This window comes from Python bivittatus, unplaced genomic scaffold, assembly GCF_059951505.1.
Source record: "Python bivittatus isolate LINGU-HERP-01145 unplaced genomic scaffold, Pbiv_v1 ctg000080_np1212, whole genome shotgun sequence".
NCBI classification, from domain to species: Eukaryota; Metazoa; Chordata; class Lepidosauria; order Squamata; family Pythonidae; genus Python; species Python bivittatus.
In genome coordinates this window covers 32,630,663-32,646,702 of record NW_028277035.1, presented here as the reverse complement: position 1 = coordinate 32,646,702, position 16,040 = coordinate 32,630,663, and the positions used below count along the sequence as shown (strand labels likewise).

Here is a 16,040-nt window from a genome sequence, read left to right as displayed (position 1 = left end):
CTACCTTGGTTTTTCATACATTAACCAACCAAGGGGGAACATCACTCGTATTTGTCAGACTCCTTGCTCAATGTAGAACCATCAGCTAAGGATTCCATTTACTCCCATGTGTACTTTGTTTCCATGATATTTTGCTCTTACTGCAACCAAACTTCAACTCCAAATTCTCACAAAATGTTCATATTTCAAGCCTATCTTTCTCTAAATAAACAAGCATAATAATACATACTTTCATACATTTCTCAGTAATATACTAAAGAGTAGATTACTCTGAGCCGCCCAGAATCACCCATTGGGGAGATGGGCGGCATAAAAATGTAATTAATCAGTCAATCAATCAATCAATAAAGAGTGAAAATCTGGTCTTCACATCCCCTGCCCATCAGAAAGCTGCACTGCACTTACCAAATTCTGTTCCAAAATTTACCAAATATTATGCCTTTTTGATCATAATTCTGCCAAACATCATTCCTGGAACACTTAAATTAATCTCCTTGTTGTATTTACCTTCCCTCTTGGTATCTTTCTTTTTATAAGAGGAATAATAAAAGCATTCTCACAATCATCAGCTTCAGATGCAGGTTTCACATACACATTAAAGAAGCCACACAGCCATCCCATAAGCAAACATCTGGTATATTTTAACACTTCTCCAGTTGCACCATCTACAACTGCAGCCTTACTATTTTCCAAGATTCTCACAGCATTTAAGACTTTCTTTTCATTATTTTTTGTTGGACACTAACGTTTATTGCGTTCATTTCAATTCTACTCTTTGATGTAACCGTTCCCATAAAAATCTCCAGTAAAATTCCTTTCAGCATTCCACCCGTTCCATCTCAAATTATCTCATCACTTTTATTTTTAATCCCATTAACTCTGCTGGAAGCTTCTTGTTCTGCTCTCCTTATTCACTTCCAAAATTTAATTCCTATGAAAATTAATCTGCATTTTCTCTGCCTCTTATAAGCTTAACTGTGCTCTCTTTGGCTACATTCCTTCAAACTATATTTTTCTCTCTATATAGTTTTTTTTTATATCCTGATGCAGTGGGGATGGGGTTCTTAAGAAGCATGTGTGGTAAAACAAGATGAGACAGGGCATAGATGAATGTGGCTTGAATACAAAAGAGAGAGACCACTATGGAAGAAGTACATTGAAATGATCCAGTCATGTAGAAAAAATCAGTAAAGATCAAATCACAAAGCTAGTATACAAATGCGTGGAGCAGAAGGGGAAGATCCAGACAGTCAAAGTTGGATGGTGCTGATGAGATCCTTAGAGAGGTGAGAACCTAAATCACAAAAGGTAGTGTATAAAGTGGATTGTGGATATGGTAGAAGTAAGGATGGCTTGCAAGGGTAGAAATATCTGGACAGGTAAATAGTGGACAGTATTAGTGTAAACTAGGATTAGCTATGTTTTTTTTTATTAACTTAGTACATTAACCAATTTCTTTGGTTTAATATTTTTACTCTTTTTCTTCAGTCTGCAAAATAATGCTTGCTCCAAAAAGGAGTAGCATGATGGGTGGGGGTGGGGGGGTGGGAGGTGGGGGTAGATAGAGATAGATGATAGATAGATAGATAGATAGATAGATAGATAGATAGATAGATAGATAGATAGATATAAATCTAGCTAACCACCTCCCAGAGACTTTGGGAGTTGGATGGTGCACAAATTCAAAGAGATAGATAGATGATAGATAGATGTATGCTTTATTAGATAATAGATAGATGATAGATGATAATAGATAGATATAGATATAGATATAGATATAGATATAGATATAGATATAGATATAGATATGGCTCACAAGGAGGTTGTGCATTTTGGCATGCTCCTTCCTTGCTTTTCTTTTCCTTCCACTTCCTAATTAGTATCCTCTTTTTGGACACAACTATTTCCCCACTTTCCCAAAATATGTTCCTCCATTTATGTTTTCTCAGGTGGCAACACTACTTCCCAATGGATTCTACCACCATGGCCATCTCCAGCATATAGTATGTGCACTGTACCTCATGAATGCTTCTGGAAGTAAATGCAAATATGGCTTGTTGCATATATATATGCACACATACATATATATATGCACACAATCACACACATACATACATGCACACACATACACCTATGCACACACATTTTGTGCTGACCATGAAAGACCCCCACAAGGGAACAACACCATTGTCCAACTACAGGACAATAACTTGCCTCCCGACAACATGGAAAGTAGTAAAGAGAGGGAAGGTAGTTAAGACTGATGGGGTGGAACTACCAGTGGGTCAGATAGCAGACATACAGACCAGCTACAAGTACCTTGGTGTCCCACAGTCACATGGAACCACAATGAGGAGGCAAGGAAGACAGCAACATCCAAGTACCACCAAAGATAAGACAGGTCCTGAAGGGCCAGCTCAATGGGAAGAACAAGATCCATGCCATCAACACATATGCCCTGTGAGTGATCAGATACCCTGCTGGTATAGTGAGCTGGCCAAAGGAGGACAGGGAGGCTGCTGATATGAAGACCCGGAAGCTCCTTACAATGTACGGAGGTTTCCACCCCAAGTCCAACACCCAGAGATTGTACACCAGCCGCAAAGAGGGTGGGCGGGGTCTGCTGAGTGTCAAAGCCACTGTCCTGGACGAAACCCAGAGCATCCAGGAGTACATCAGTAAGATGTACCCAAAGATGAGCTGCTGAGAGAATGCCTGAGCCAGCAGCAGACATGGGAGGAAGTTCAAGCAGAGGAAGTGCCATGGCAAGACAAGACCCTGCATGGGATGTACCATCAACATATATCTGAGGTGGCTGACATTGGGAAATCCTACCAGTGGCTGGAAAGGCTGGACTAAAAGACAGCACCAAGGCACTGATAATAGCAGCACAAGAACAGGCACTAAGCACCAGATCCATGGAAGCAGGAGTCTACCACAATAGGCAGGACCCAAGGTGTATATTGTGCAGAGAGGCCCCAGAGACAGTCCAACACATAGTGGCAGGATGTAATATGCAGGCAGGAAGAGCATATACTGAACAGCACAACCAAGTAACTGGCATTATGTACAGGAACATCTGCACAATGTATGGGCTAGACCCTCCCAAGTCCAGATGAGAGATTCCACAGAAGGTCATGGAGAATAACAGGGCTAAGATCCTGTGGGACTTCCAGATCCAGACGGACAGGCAGGACAGACATTGTGGTAGTAGACAAAGATCAGAAGACAGTGGCAATGATAGATGTAGTGGTACCAAGTGACAGCAACATCAGGAAGAAGGAGTATAAGAAGCTGGAGAAGTACCAGGCCCTGAAGGAGGAACTAGAGAGGATGTGGAAAGTAAAGGCCAAAGTGGACCCAGTGGTGATAGGAATACTTGGGGCTATGACTCCTAAGCTGGGAGATTGGCTCCAACAGGCAACATCAGAGCTCTCTGTCCAGAAGAGTGCAGTGCTAGGAACAGCAAAGATACTGTGCAGAACCCTCAAACTCCCAGGCCTCTGGTGGAGGACCTAAGATTGAGGAAGACACATACCACCCATAGGGGTGAGAGGGGATTATTATACACACATATACACATACACATATACATACTGAAACCGTAAATGTATATACTGCATGATATATCCAAGTCTTGTTCGTCTTATTCGTTCCAAGTTGATGTCAGTAGTTGTTACTTATATCTGAGTGAGGATTGTTTTTTCTTAGAATGGATTCCTTTGTAATTCTAATTTCCTCCAAGGGGAAACACTGATTAAAACGAATACATTATAATGCAAAATCAATGTTGCAGAAAAGGTCCATGAGCAAGAATGGGAAAGAACTTGCTTAATTTCTTCCATTGATCTTTTTTGTGAGGCTAAGAGGACAAAGCTATGCCAAGATTGCATTCACTATTTTTTTCCAACTATTTTTTAATGGATGCTCCTTCACTGCTGAAAAATAATACAGCAAAATCATGTCATTCGAATCTTGAAATCAAAGACCAGGCCTTGATAATATCAGCGAGAAAGGAAATAAGAATCTTAACCTGACACTGATTGGGCCCTTAGGTTAGGTTAGGTTCTCATAGGGGAACCCAGAGTTCATTGGAGTACAGGTGTCTGGTCCCACCTTCATCTGACTCCTTTGCTCCCTTGGAAGCACTGAGTAGAATGGTAGAGTTTGGAGTTTTGGAGGGGACAGCAATCCTACCTCTTTCCCTGCCCTTAAATTTTCCCAGCAAGGCTATTGTTGGTAGATAGCTGTCTTGAGAGAGGAAAGGCAATGGCAATTGAATACAAATTTTTGGATGTTTGGGCTCTTACCCAAGATTCTACAGGCTGCGTTGGTGAGCCAAATGTATCCTGTAGACTAGAGGTTCCTCATCTCTCCAGGAAATGGGACTTTTGTTCTCACAGTGTGTGGTAGCTTTAGTCTACTGGATTCTTAAACTATGTATTCAGTTTTTAGAATTTTATCTCTTATTAATGTTGACACTTCTTTACAGTGTTGAATATATTATAAACAGCCAGTAGTCTAGTGCAGAATAGATATTTCTTCGGCCTTTAGAGCTTCAGCTTGTGGTATAGGGTCAGTATATCCATAACTAGTAGACAGATCTTTCATTCCTTCAAATCAAAAATCTCTTAAAGTGACAAACAGAACAACATAAAGAATAAATAAATAAACAAGCAAGCAAGCAAGCTAGCTAAATAAATAACTAGATCGCTGCTATTTATTTCCAGAGTCATTTTTATCCATGCATGACTTTTCTCTTAACTATTTCCTTCTTTTTCCTTCTGCAATTTTTCATCCTTTAGCAATGATCTAAAAAATCAGAATAATTTAAACATGTTCAAGAGAATGTCATCATTTGATGGACACCAACGTTCTCATTGTTCCTCCTCTGATAAACTCATACTGAAAATCTATAGTCCAAACATGTACTTTCTGTGATTTCCAATACTGGACCCCATCCATTCGTTGGTATCGTTTTAATCCATACCTATGGCCACTAAGTGAAAGAATGCACCAAGACTTCATAGTCTTATTCAACTCAGGGTGGTTGCTCGAAGTGCTAAAAAATGAAAGCCATGAACTCAAGTCTGTCAGGAAGGATCATGGATGCTATACAGAAGGTCTAAATTGTCTATCAGTTATCCTGATGGAGTTACAGTGATTATGCTATGGGGCTATTTGTTTATTTGTTTAGCAAATGTATATGCCATAGCAAAGTGCTGAATCTATGTTACACAGTTGAAAATACATAGTTTTATGACATCTCTTGGGATATTCCCAATAACTCCCAAGTGTTTCTGTTTTCCAACCCTGTGGTTAATAGTTAATGACAGAGCAGCCACTTGGTGGCATTGCTAGCATAATCCATAGCCAAGACCTCCCAAATATAGCAAAATATTTTACATTTTATATGATATAATAAAAAATAGAGAGCCAGTTTGGTCTAGTGGTTAAGGCACCAGGGTAGAAGGCAGGAGACTGTGAGTTCTAATCCTGCCTTAGGCATGAAAGCTGGCTGGGTGACTTTGGGCCAGTCACTCTCTCTCAGCCCAACGCACTTCACAGGGCTGTTATTGTGGGGAAGATAGAAGGAGGAAGGATTATTAGGTACGTTCAGTGCCTTGAGTTATTTATAAAAATAATAAAGGTGGGATAAAAAAAATCTAAAAAAAAAAATAGGAAGCTACCTTATATGAAGTAAGTCATTGATACTTCTACTTCAGTACCATGATTAACAATAAGAGTTTTAGGCAATGTTCCAAGATTTCAGAGAGGAGACTTTCCAGGGCTAAGCTATTATTTTTGTTAAGACTTACATTATCTGGACCAGTTATAAAGATAGTAAAACAATAGTACCTAGAGATGTTAGGGAGTGGTAATTGTTGCCTACAAAGTACCTGCTCTACCATTGAATTATCATTCTCTTAGACAGAAAATACAGGTATTCTTGAGTAATAATAGCAACTAGGGAGAAACTGACACTTATTCAGGGGGTGGGAGGACTTGCATGTAGTACTTTTCATAGTTTACATAAGATAATGTGGACACATTTTATCAAGTAAATATGCAGTTGAATCATTGTAGCTTGGGCATCTAGGCCACAGTTCAGTACAAGACTTGTGTATGCCTAGATACACTGAAACCCACAATGGGATCAAAGAAATTAATTGCATTGAAATGTGGTCCTAGCATGCCATGGAAGTAATCAGGCAACGTCATTCCAATAAATCCATTATAATTCCATTTTCAGAAAATAATGAAGAGACTAATTAAGCGGTATGTTCTGAAAGCTCAAGTGGATCGAGAGAATGATGAAGTCAACGAAGGCAAGTTCTTTTAAATTTAACAACACTGTAATGAATCTTGTTACAGTCATGGATTTTTAAATGAATCTTTTCTATTCAGTTGTCCATCAAATGGTCAACATGGGCATGAAGCAGTGGGGGAGGGCTGCTATGTATTTTCATAAGGGTAATAAAGGTTAAAGGAACAAAATGCTAGTATTTAAAATTTTGCATAGCTCTGAATGATCTTGGGCACAGTATCTCTGGTGCATCTCTCTCTCTCCCTCCCTACCCCACACCCCTAATTTGGTAGCAACATTTAGCAGGACTGTGTGGCATTGTTGTAAGTTCCATAATTAATTGTTTGCTAGAGCATCAACAGAGAGGAAGATGTTGGATAGCAAATAACAATGAGGGAGTTTAATATATATGCTTTCTGAGCCCAACATATAGGCTCCAGGTTAGAAGTAAGATCAGTCAGTGACACTTAGGAGTGTTTCTAGGTTTCAGAGTTCAGCAGCACTGACACAGCAATAGATTGCAATAAGTAACATTTAAATAAATGCTTAAAAGGAACTGGAGAATAGTTCACTATAGCCAAATGTTCATTTGTCCCTTTTGAAGCAGCCATTAGGGCATAGGTATCCATTCAGGTCTCTATCCACTTCTACCCTCATGCACATGGTGTTCATTGATCCCATAAGCACACCCTCATACGAAGCTTAAGGCATAACTAGATGAGATAAAGATAAACTGAGCTGAGTTACGTTCAAGGTAATTAAATGTCATTTTATTTTATTTTTTTTTCCCCAACAGGAGAACTTAAGGAGATTAAGCAAGACATTTCGAGCCTCCGCTATGAGCTTCTTGAAGAGAAATCCCAAGCAACAGGAGAATTGGCAAGATTAATTCAGCAACTAAGTGATAAGTTTGGGAAGAATTTAAATAAGGACTTTTGAGGATGGACAAAGGAGGAAAATATGTTATTCTTTTAAACAGTGTTCTTTAAGAGCAAAAACTGTGCAAGAAGAAGCATCGAAAGCTGCATTTTGCTGATTAGCAATTCTTTTATGGGCACTGTGCATTAGTTTGGTTTATTGGGTAAAGCCAATGATCAACTAATTCCTTTGTGATACAAAGGTAAGGTGACACTTTCATATCAAATCAAGCTTTTTGACATAAAAAAAATAGATGCATAATCTCACGAAAGGTAAACTTGGCCATTCTTGATGCTCAAAACAACTTTTGAAAACTGGAGATAAGACCCAGCAATGCTAGAGCATGCAGTTATTGAGGATCAGAAGCATCAGAGATGTGAAAGAAATAAGGGTGTAAAGAGAACGAGAAAAGGCCTGCAGAAACATGTTTCACAAGCTTTAATTCAAACCATGCAATCTCTTTATTCTGTTTATATGCACACATTACTGATACTGCAAAGTGAGATGGAAAGTCATCATTTCAAAGAGAACTATGTTTTGTCTTGGCAAATGTCTACTCTTAGCATCCTGTTTCCTCAGATTAAATGATTACAGGGTGGAAAGATTAGTCAATGCTTCAAATTTTGAGCACCAATTCTCTCTGGTTAGTGAGATTTAGTTTATAATTTCTCCAGCAGGTTCAAATTAAGATTTGAGTCTAGGAGAATAAAGCTGCATGAAACTGAATTTGCAGATGAGGAAAAAAAAATGGGTTAAGCATCATTGTCCCATAATGCTGGGTGCTTCCAATTCTATGGCTTTTTACACTACCCAATCATTATTATTCTGCTATAAACTGATGTGGAATTTCAATTAAACTTACATTTCAGTTAAACATTTTAGAGTATATAACATTATTTGGAAGTATATAACTAATGGTTGTATAGTCCCATATATGGAAATTTCACTCTATAGTAGTTAGATAACTTACCATTTTGAAATGCCTTTTGAAAAGTATGTTTCCCATCATTTTACGAAACCAACCAAATATTTTTTTTTAAAAAGGCACTGTTTCACAAACAGAATATTTTTTCTAGAAGTAACTTAACAAGTACTTTAGAGCTAATTCAATAAGCAGCCATTTATGAAAGGGTTAAGTCATCCTGATCAGAAAGGCAGATTTTAAAAAATTCAGCTTCAAAGCTGGTTTTAAAATACCTTTTCATTTCAACACAGATTTGTGCAGAAATATTTTCGCAAAACTAAAAGATCATGTTTAACCCTGCTAGCAAAATAATTTCAATCAAATATCAAATGTCAAAAGTTTGCCCGTGAAATGCATTAGCATTTACCAAAAAAAAAAGTAAGCCTTTCTAGTCTGAAAAGTAACACAAAAAGTATGTGGAAACACAGAAAGATACAGCTGAATAACCAATGTCCTACAGAGACCCCATAAAAACAAGTGAACAAAATGCAACTGTTCCAGCATAAGCATGTCATCTGTAATAAGATTACTTATCCAGAATGAATAAAACAAAAAGGAGATAAAATGATACCCTGCCAGGGAATGAAATGCTTGGAAAATGAAATGTTATGGTTTTGTGGAGCTTAATTTCTATTCGAGGAAGATTTTAAAAAAACAACAACAAGCTGATGTGTACTCAGGGTGAAAGAAGTAGGGTCCCCAGCGTGGAGGCTGTGGGCACCACTGGGCTTTCAATACCTCCCTTGGCACTTGCTAGGCTCCCTGTCCTACCTGGCTAATGTTTCCTTTTATACTTGCAATAAATGGGAATTCAGCTGGCCTGTTGCAGCATTTTCTTTCTCTTACATATTTCTTTCTCCACACTCCTTCGTTTTCAGCATCAGCTGTCTGTTGATACTGGAAGCCAGCATGAAAAATGAAAAGATAACCCCTTTCTACTGACAGCCGACAGATTAGTTTAGTGGAACCTGCTGAAACTGAGTAGCAAAATGGAGGAGACAACACGGCTCCCCACCTGTCTTTTCATTCTTCCTGGCCTCATTGCTCTGGCCAGAAAAGAAATCAAAAAGCTGCCTGTTCCCATTGCTATCCTCTCCACCATCATGAACATTAAGTTGTCCTGGCACTGAAGGGTCTGGGTTAGATGCAAACTTGACAATCAGGCTGTGGATGTTTGATTGGCTTAAGGAGAAGGTCTACCAACTTCAAAGACTCAGTCTGAACCCTAAAGCATTCTGCAGTATCTTTAGTGCATGCTACTTTGTCATGGCTTTTCATAGTCACCATGAAATTGGCAGTTACCTGACTCCAGTTTCAAGGCAAATAGCTAAAATGTAAGAGTTCAGAGCCCTTCCAGATGATGAATCCGAGTACATGGATTGGCACTCTTGGACGCGCAATTCATATAACAAACTGATTGGTATATGTAAGAATTCTGTGAGAGAATTCTGGATTGTGCTGTTAACGGCTGTGGAGGTTGTCTCACAATAGTTACATTATGAATCATTCTGGCATAATATTTTCAGAAAACAAGGCTGGTTTTCAAGAATCCTCTTCCACTTTCATAAGGAGTATTTATGAAATTCATTTTATATATCAAACACATTAATATAAATCTTAATCATCGTCAGAAGCAATTGTTTGCTTCATCCAAGGATGTATAAGAGTCAAATATGGTTTTAAAATCATACAGACAAAGGAAAAATGGCTATGATTATAAATAACCCTGATATGGGGATAAGCAATAGTGAAGTCTGTGGGATCTATTTCAAACTGAACCTGTCCCAAGTTGGATCAACAATATGAAATGGGTAACTGGAGACTTACAATTTATTGCAAAAAAAAAGCAATTTAAGTCTGAATTGTGACTATGAGATAGAAAGCCATAGAATAAACTCATGCTGATGAGGTATTTTGTCAAAGAATTGTGAATCAGGAACAGTTGTAATCTTGAACTGTTTAGGACATCCCAACAAAAGTGTGAAATTCTGTAACAAATGCTTGTTGTAATTTGTCCACTTCTAAGGGGTGTTTGTTGCGGTTGTCCTAAATTAAGTGTTTACAGACCTCGGTTATATGGCACCTTCATACTGCTCTCTTCCAGATGGATCAAACCATCTTACTGCAAATGAAAAGTCAAATGCATTTTTTTTTTAATTGGCAGAAATACGGTTTTAGTGGATCAAAGCATACCTTGCTGTTGTGATACCACAAAGCTGTACTGTTTGTTTACAAGATGCACCTATACAGCAGCATTATATATCCGCTATTAATGATGTTTAATAATAAGCAGAACTGGAAGGTGACCCCGTGACCTGTTCTTAAGTGCCAGATGAGAACCCAGATAGCCTAATAGATTAATAGTTATATTTGTTTAAAAAAAATGAAAAATTAAAAAAAAAGTGTGCCGTAGGTATAATTGTTGAGAAGGGAGGGGGAAATCAAACAATGTATTTTTACCTTTAATAATTTTATCTTGAATATTGTAATATTTTTATCTAAAACAATAACAACAAAAATAAAATTACCTCAGAATATTTATCTTGAGTGAAATTTCTTACTTTTGACAAATGATAATATTCAGACATGCACTTTAAATTCTGTTCTTGTTTTGATCTTTTCTTCAACTCTTTTTCTTTCTGTTTTCGTTTGTGTGTTGAAATGTAATAAAGTTCTTTGGAAAAAAAATATTCAGACATTGGGACACATCCATATTGAGTTTTAATGGGTTTGTCAAACAAGGAAAATAATCGATATTTATCAAAGATGTTTCTGAGGGACTCTAAAAATGGGGAGGGGGTATTTTCTCTGTCATATCCCCAGATCCCAAAGTATTTTCCCTTTATTAAGTTGCAAGTAGGAAAAAGAGACATAGCATCAGTCAAAAGATGCTTTTTTTTTCCTTTTCCTTTCCTCTTCTCCAGACACTAAATGTGGGACTTGCAGTTTTCCCACTGTAAGGTCACCACCTCTAAAGGCTCATTCAGTCTTGATGCACTGTGGAATGTTGAGAATTGGAAAGGAAAAGATATATTGAAGACTGAAGGCTAAAGGCAAAGCTGTCTTAGAAGTCACACTTTTAAAAACCTCAGAGGTACGTCTTAAAATCAGACTTATAAAAGTACCTCTGGCATCAGACTGTTTGCTGGCTTTGTTTAGCAAACAGATGGGAAAACACTCAAAGACAGAAATGTCTTTCTACTGATTTAGGGAACGAGATGCACAGGATCAAAACATTCATCTTTTACACGTGTAGCGCTGAGCATCAATTATATTGTCGGGGAGGCTGTTTTCAAATTAGAACATTAAGATGAAACATACATGGAATGTTTGTTTTACTCTGCCAGTTAATTTAATTAAAGAGAATTTGTTTTTGACATTTCTTTCCAAGAAGTAGAGAATTGTGATGAAATCCACATACGGAGAAGGTGATGTTCTTGCATTTTAATGGTGATGTTACCAAGGAGTATGTGCAAACGTCCTATCTTTCATCGTACATCATCACTCCAGCAGTCTTCAGCTTCCCTGGTTTCTTGGGCCCCAGTTAAATCCAGGGGGAAGACACCCTGAGACAACATCTTTCATTGGTCTTTTCTAAAATGGAAAATATGGGTAGAGAGGGTGGCTTCAGAGTCCCTGCAGTTTTCTTGTCAACGTTTTTGGAAGCGGTTTGCATTGCTGCCTTCTTCCTAGGGCTGAGAGAGAGTGGTTGGCCCAAGGTCACCCAGCTGGCTTTGTGCCTAAGGCAGGACTAGAACTCACGGTCTCCCAGTTTCTAGCCTGCTCCTTAACCACTACACCAAATTGGCTCTCATAATAGCTTGAACCTATGGCCACTTCCTCTGAAAGTTCACACTGCTTTCACTTTAGCTCTTTTGTTCAGTGTTACAAAGTAACCCAGGCCCAATTTACTCACTCATTCCAATCACGCAGCCTGTTGAGACACGTGGGTCACACAGTCCCCCTTGCTTTCTACCTGGGTGGCTGAGATAGGTGTGGGTGGAATGTCTGGAACACGCTGCCCTGACTGTCAGCAGGGAGAAGAACTGGGAACCCTCACTATCCACTTTCAACCAAGTGCTGAGGCAATTAATGTTCTGGGATACAGAGACCCACCAAATTTAAAAACACAATGAAACTGTATTGATTTAAGTATGGGATTGCCCTCACACTAATCTGTCTCTCACCCATGCCCCCACTTGCTCAAATCCTACTTAATTAGGCTAGCCATCCACTAGCTAGAGGAATGCAAACTGCCAAGTTTGGCCTTTGGATGACTCAAAGAGTGGGTGTCCAACCCTTTTAATCACCTAAAAGTCCTTGTTCATTGATATTTAAATACAGCAGCTGTTGATGGAAGCTCTTCACCAGATTGTCTTTTGATGGCATGTCTTTGGACTTCTTAGCAACTTGTTTCCTTCTCCTCTATTTCCCAGAGCATCTTTAGACAAGTTTCTGTCTTTTGTCTTTTCTGCATAAGTGCCCAGCCCATTTTTAAGTTATGGCTGCAAATGCTAGTTTCAGCCTAGTCTTACATTAGGAGCTCCAGGTAACATACAGAGAACTCCTTCCTCCCATGCATGAAGATGACCAAGCCCAGTGCAGGTGACTGAGGGATGGGTTGGGAACATGGGATGTGACACGGGGTGGAATATGGGACAGGATGGATATGGGATCTCTATTTGGTTGGCAGGAATGGCAGCTGGGTACTATATGCTTGGGGTCTGATGCATACCTGGACGTCTTTCATTCTCATATGTTTTTTGTTAGCTGTAATTAACAAAAGACAATTGTACTTTGAGTATGTACAGGTTTTCTGTATCATTACTGGATAAACTGCAGAGTTGTTGAGCTTTTACATGGAAGGCTGTTCCATGCCTGAATCCTGGTTCCAAGTCAGATGTATTTGTTGTTGTTACTTGCATATTATTAAATCTGTATTTTATTTATACTACTCAATCTACCAAGCACATCTCTTCTATACCTTTACAGGAATCCAGAGCTATTAACAGTTACCCTAGATTCGATTCTGTTGTGTTCTGACCGGCCTGCCCATCATTTCCTGCAGCAGGGAAGAAATGGATTATCACACTGGAGATGAACACACTGGCATTCACCACACCTGATGCAACTGTCTCTCTAGCAAGTATATTACCTTCCTAATATTTGCCCTTTTTCTTCATAGAGAACTTCCTTTTTTCACACTCTGCTTAATAGGAGTCTGGATGAGCCAAGCAAATCTAACAGAAGAGCATTTTCCTTTGACGAAATGTCTAATTATAAATGTCATCAAAGAAGAGGAATTGACAACTGTGGAAGGAAAATTGAACTACTGGCCATCTGTCCTGCTTGCCAATGGGAAGCTTAAAAGGAAGAAAAAAAGATAGATGGTTACAATGGAAGTTGCTAGATTTTTCTTATTGATCCAGTGTTTTAGGACTTTTATATTCATATTGAAAGGGGAGGTGAATTAAATCTGCAGCTATGATTATGTGCTATCATTTCTCAGGCCCACATTTATTTTGTTTTATTACATATAGATCTCATTTTGCTGTTGCTATTGTAGTTACTTTGAATAAACTTTATTATGGTCTTAGACCAGCAATATTTTAATGAGTTGTTCTTATAAGTTGTACTGTGGACAATGAATTAGATAAAACCAGTAGTAATATAAAATCAATAATAAAGCCACATTAAACTCCCACAAGCATTTTAAAAGGCCAAATTGAATAAAGCTATCTTAACTTCTGTTCTTATTTTTATACTCATAGAGGCCAACTTCTAAGGTGTTGGGGATCAGCAACTCAGCCTCCCAGCCTTCTAGAAGATTGAAGGAGACTATCAGGTGAAACGTGACCTCACGAAGAAACATGGGTGAAATTTTGAGGCTCATTTTGTCATGTTTAAAGGATGGGGGGGGGGGTGTTAATGGTGGGAAAAAGAATGAGAATCTCCTGAGACCTATCATTCTCATCCTTAAAACTCTCAAAACATGAAAAACAGTCAAAATCATGTTGTCAAAATTCAACCATTTTGCTGCAAAATATCAATGGTGCAAGCTCACAGAGCTGGAGAGAAAGAAACAGAGGGTTGGGATATATAGATTGCTTATCACTGCCATTAGGTAGGAAGTGAATGTGATTGTGCAGGAACCCACATCACTGAGGTTCTGCATTGATGGAGTTTCCCTAGATATTCAGTAAAACAAGGAACGCAAGTGGACCTCACTTTCCAATTGCATAAAAAGGAATGCCCAAATCAGGCCAGAGATTGCACATGACCTATGCATGAGACATAAGTCTTGGGTAAGTTTGACCATACTGACCTACCATTGTGTGTGCATGCTTAGGCCTCAAATCAGGTGCAAAAAAAAATAGGGTTGTGGGTATCACTTGCTTTAGTTAGCCTGATAATATATGAAGGCTGTTGACTGACTAAATTGAGTATAAAAATTACCTTTCTGAGTTTGCTGTATTTTCTATTCTATCTTCTATAGCAGGCCATGGTCCTCAGAAACCCTGAGCTGGAGAATATACATTTCTGGTTTTATTACTGCTCAGCTGTTGCTGGCTAATGCAGCTGTGGATCAGATACCAAAACAAATGAACATTAGGAAAGACACCAGGATGCTTATGATTAATAAAGATTTATTAAAATAGTCCCTATACTTACAGGGTCGGAGATTACCCTCCTCAGACCACTGTGATGAGTCCAAATAGCAGTGACAACGGTGTCTCATGGAAATGACTCACAAAGGGGTTGCTTTCATTGGTGAAGTTTTATAGCCCTTCAACTTCCCCACCCCACCCCCAGAGTTGCTTAGTTTAGGCATCAGCAAGGGAAGGTTACTTATTAGTGAGAATTTAAGTGTCTAGCAGGCATTTATTTATTTATAAGGTTTATAAGGCCGCACAACTCAACCAGTATGACTCTGGATGGTGTACAGCATAAAAATAATTTATTTTAATTATTTTTAAATTAAAATAAAATAATAATAATGTATTAAATTATTTTAATAATTCAATTTATTTCAAAGGAAAAAAAGCCCACATAACAGTAAACAATGCAATATACAAATACCAAATATACAATATAAAATAGCAACCAAGGTTTTGGGTGCCTGCTAAGACAAAATTGGGAAATAATGATCTAATTGGGGTTAGAGCAAGAAGTGCATTATCTCACAACTTGCAAAAGTAAATAGCTTGTCTAAGCTGCTTCTCTTCCAGATGTTAAATTAAAAAATGCAGGTCAATCACAGGATACCAGCCCTAGGACCAACAAATTAATTTGTTAAATGGATTGTGTCTTAGAACTGCTCAAGATGTTTTGCTAGAAGGAAAGATGGATCCAAAGCCAACTAGACTAGCAGACTAGTTGATATGGCACAAAGCAGAACTGATAGCAAATACAGTTCTCTCATTCAACATTTTAATGCCATTCCTTGTCCCTCAGTTTCTGCCCCCTGTGGCAGTCATTTCATTCTTTATCAGTTTTATATTCCATCTCTGCTCTAGGAGAACACATGGGCATTCTTCCTATAAGTAAAATCACTTATCCACACACTGGCATATAAATTCATACAGGCACACATACACCAAGACTACTATTTTGCACTGTTTTATCGATTAACATGAGTCATGAAAAACAATGTGAAGTCAGGAAGTAAATAAAAGGTTTTATTTATTTTTAATTAAGTTATGCCTTTTGTATATGGCTGTACTCTAAAGACTCCCAGTGGCTAACCTAACCTGTTGAAGAAACGAAGGGTAATTATTAATATGTGTGTTCCATTTTAGAAACCAAATTCGATTCAAATTAAAGTAAAAAATGCAAGTGATAAGTTTTGAA

The 16,040-nt window shown here is 38.3% G+C and overlaps 1 protein-coding gene across 1 annotated transcript in view; it reads left to right on the top strand.

The window, feature by feature from the left end:
• TRPC7 (transient receptor potential cation channel subfamily C member 7) overlaps positions 1-7,246 on the top strand; it is a 133,956-nt gene extending 126,710 nt beyond the window's left edge. The window contains exons 10-12 of the mRNA XM_088134676.1: positions 1,950-2,003; positions 6,254-6,329; positions 7,104-7,246. Coding sequence (XP_087990802.1) covers positions 1,950-2,003; positions 6,254-6,329; positions 7,104-7,246 — 273 coding nt within the window. The remainder of the gene's footprint in view (positions 1-1,949; positions 2,004-6,253; positions 6,330-7,103) is intronic.
• Positions 7,247-16,040: the final 8,794 nt, after the last annotated feature.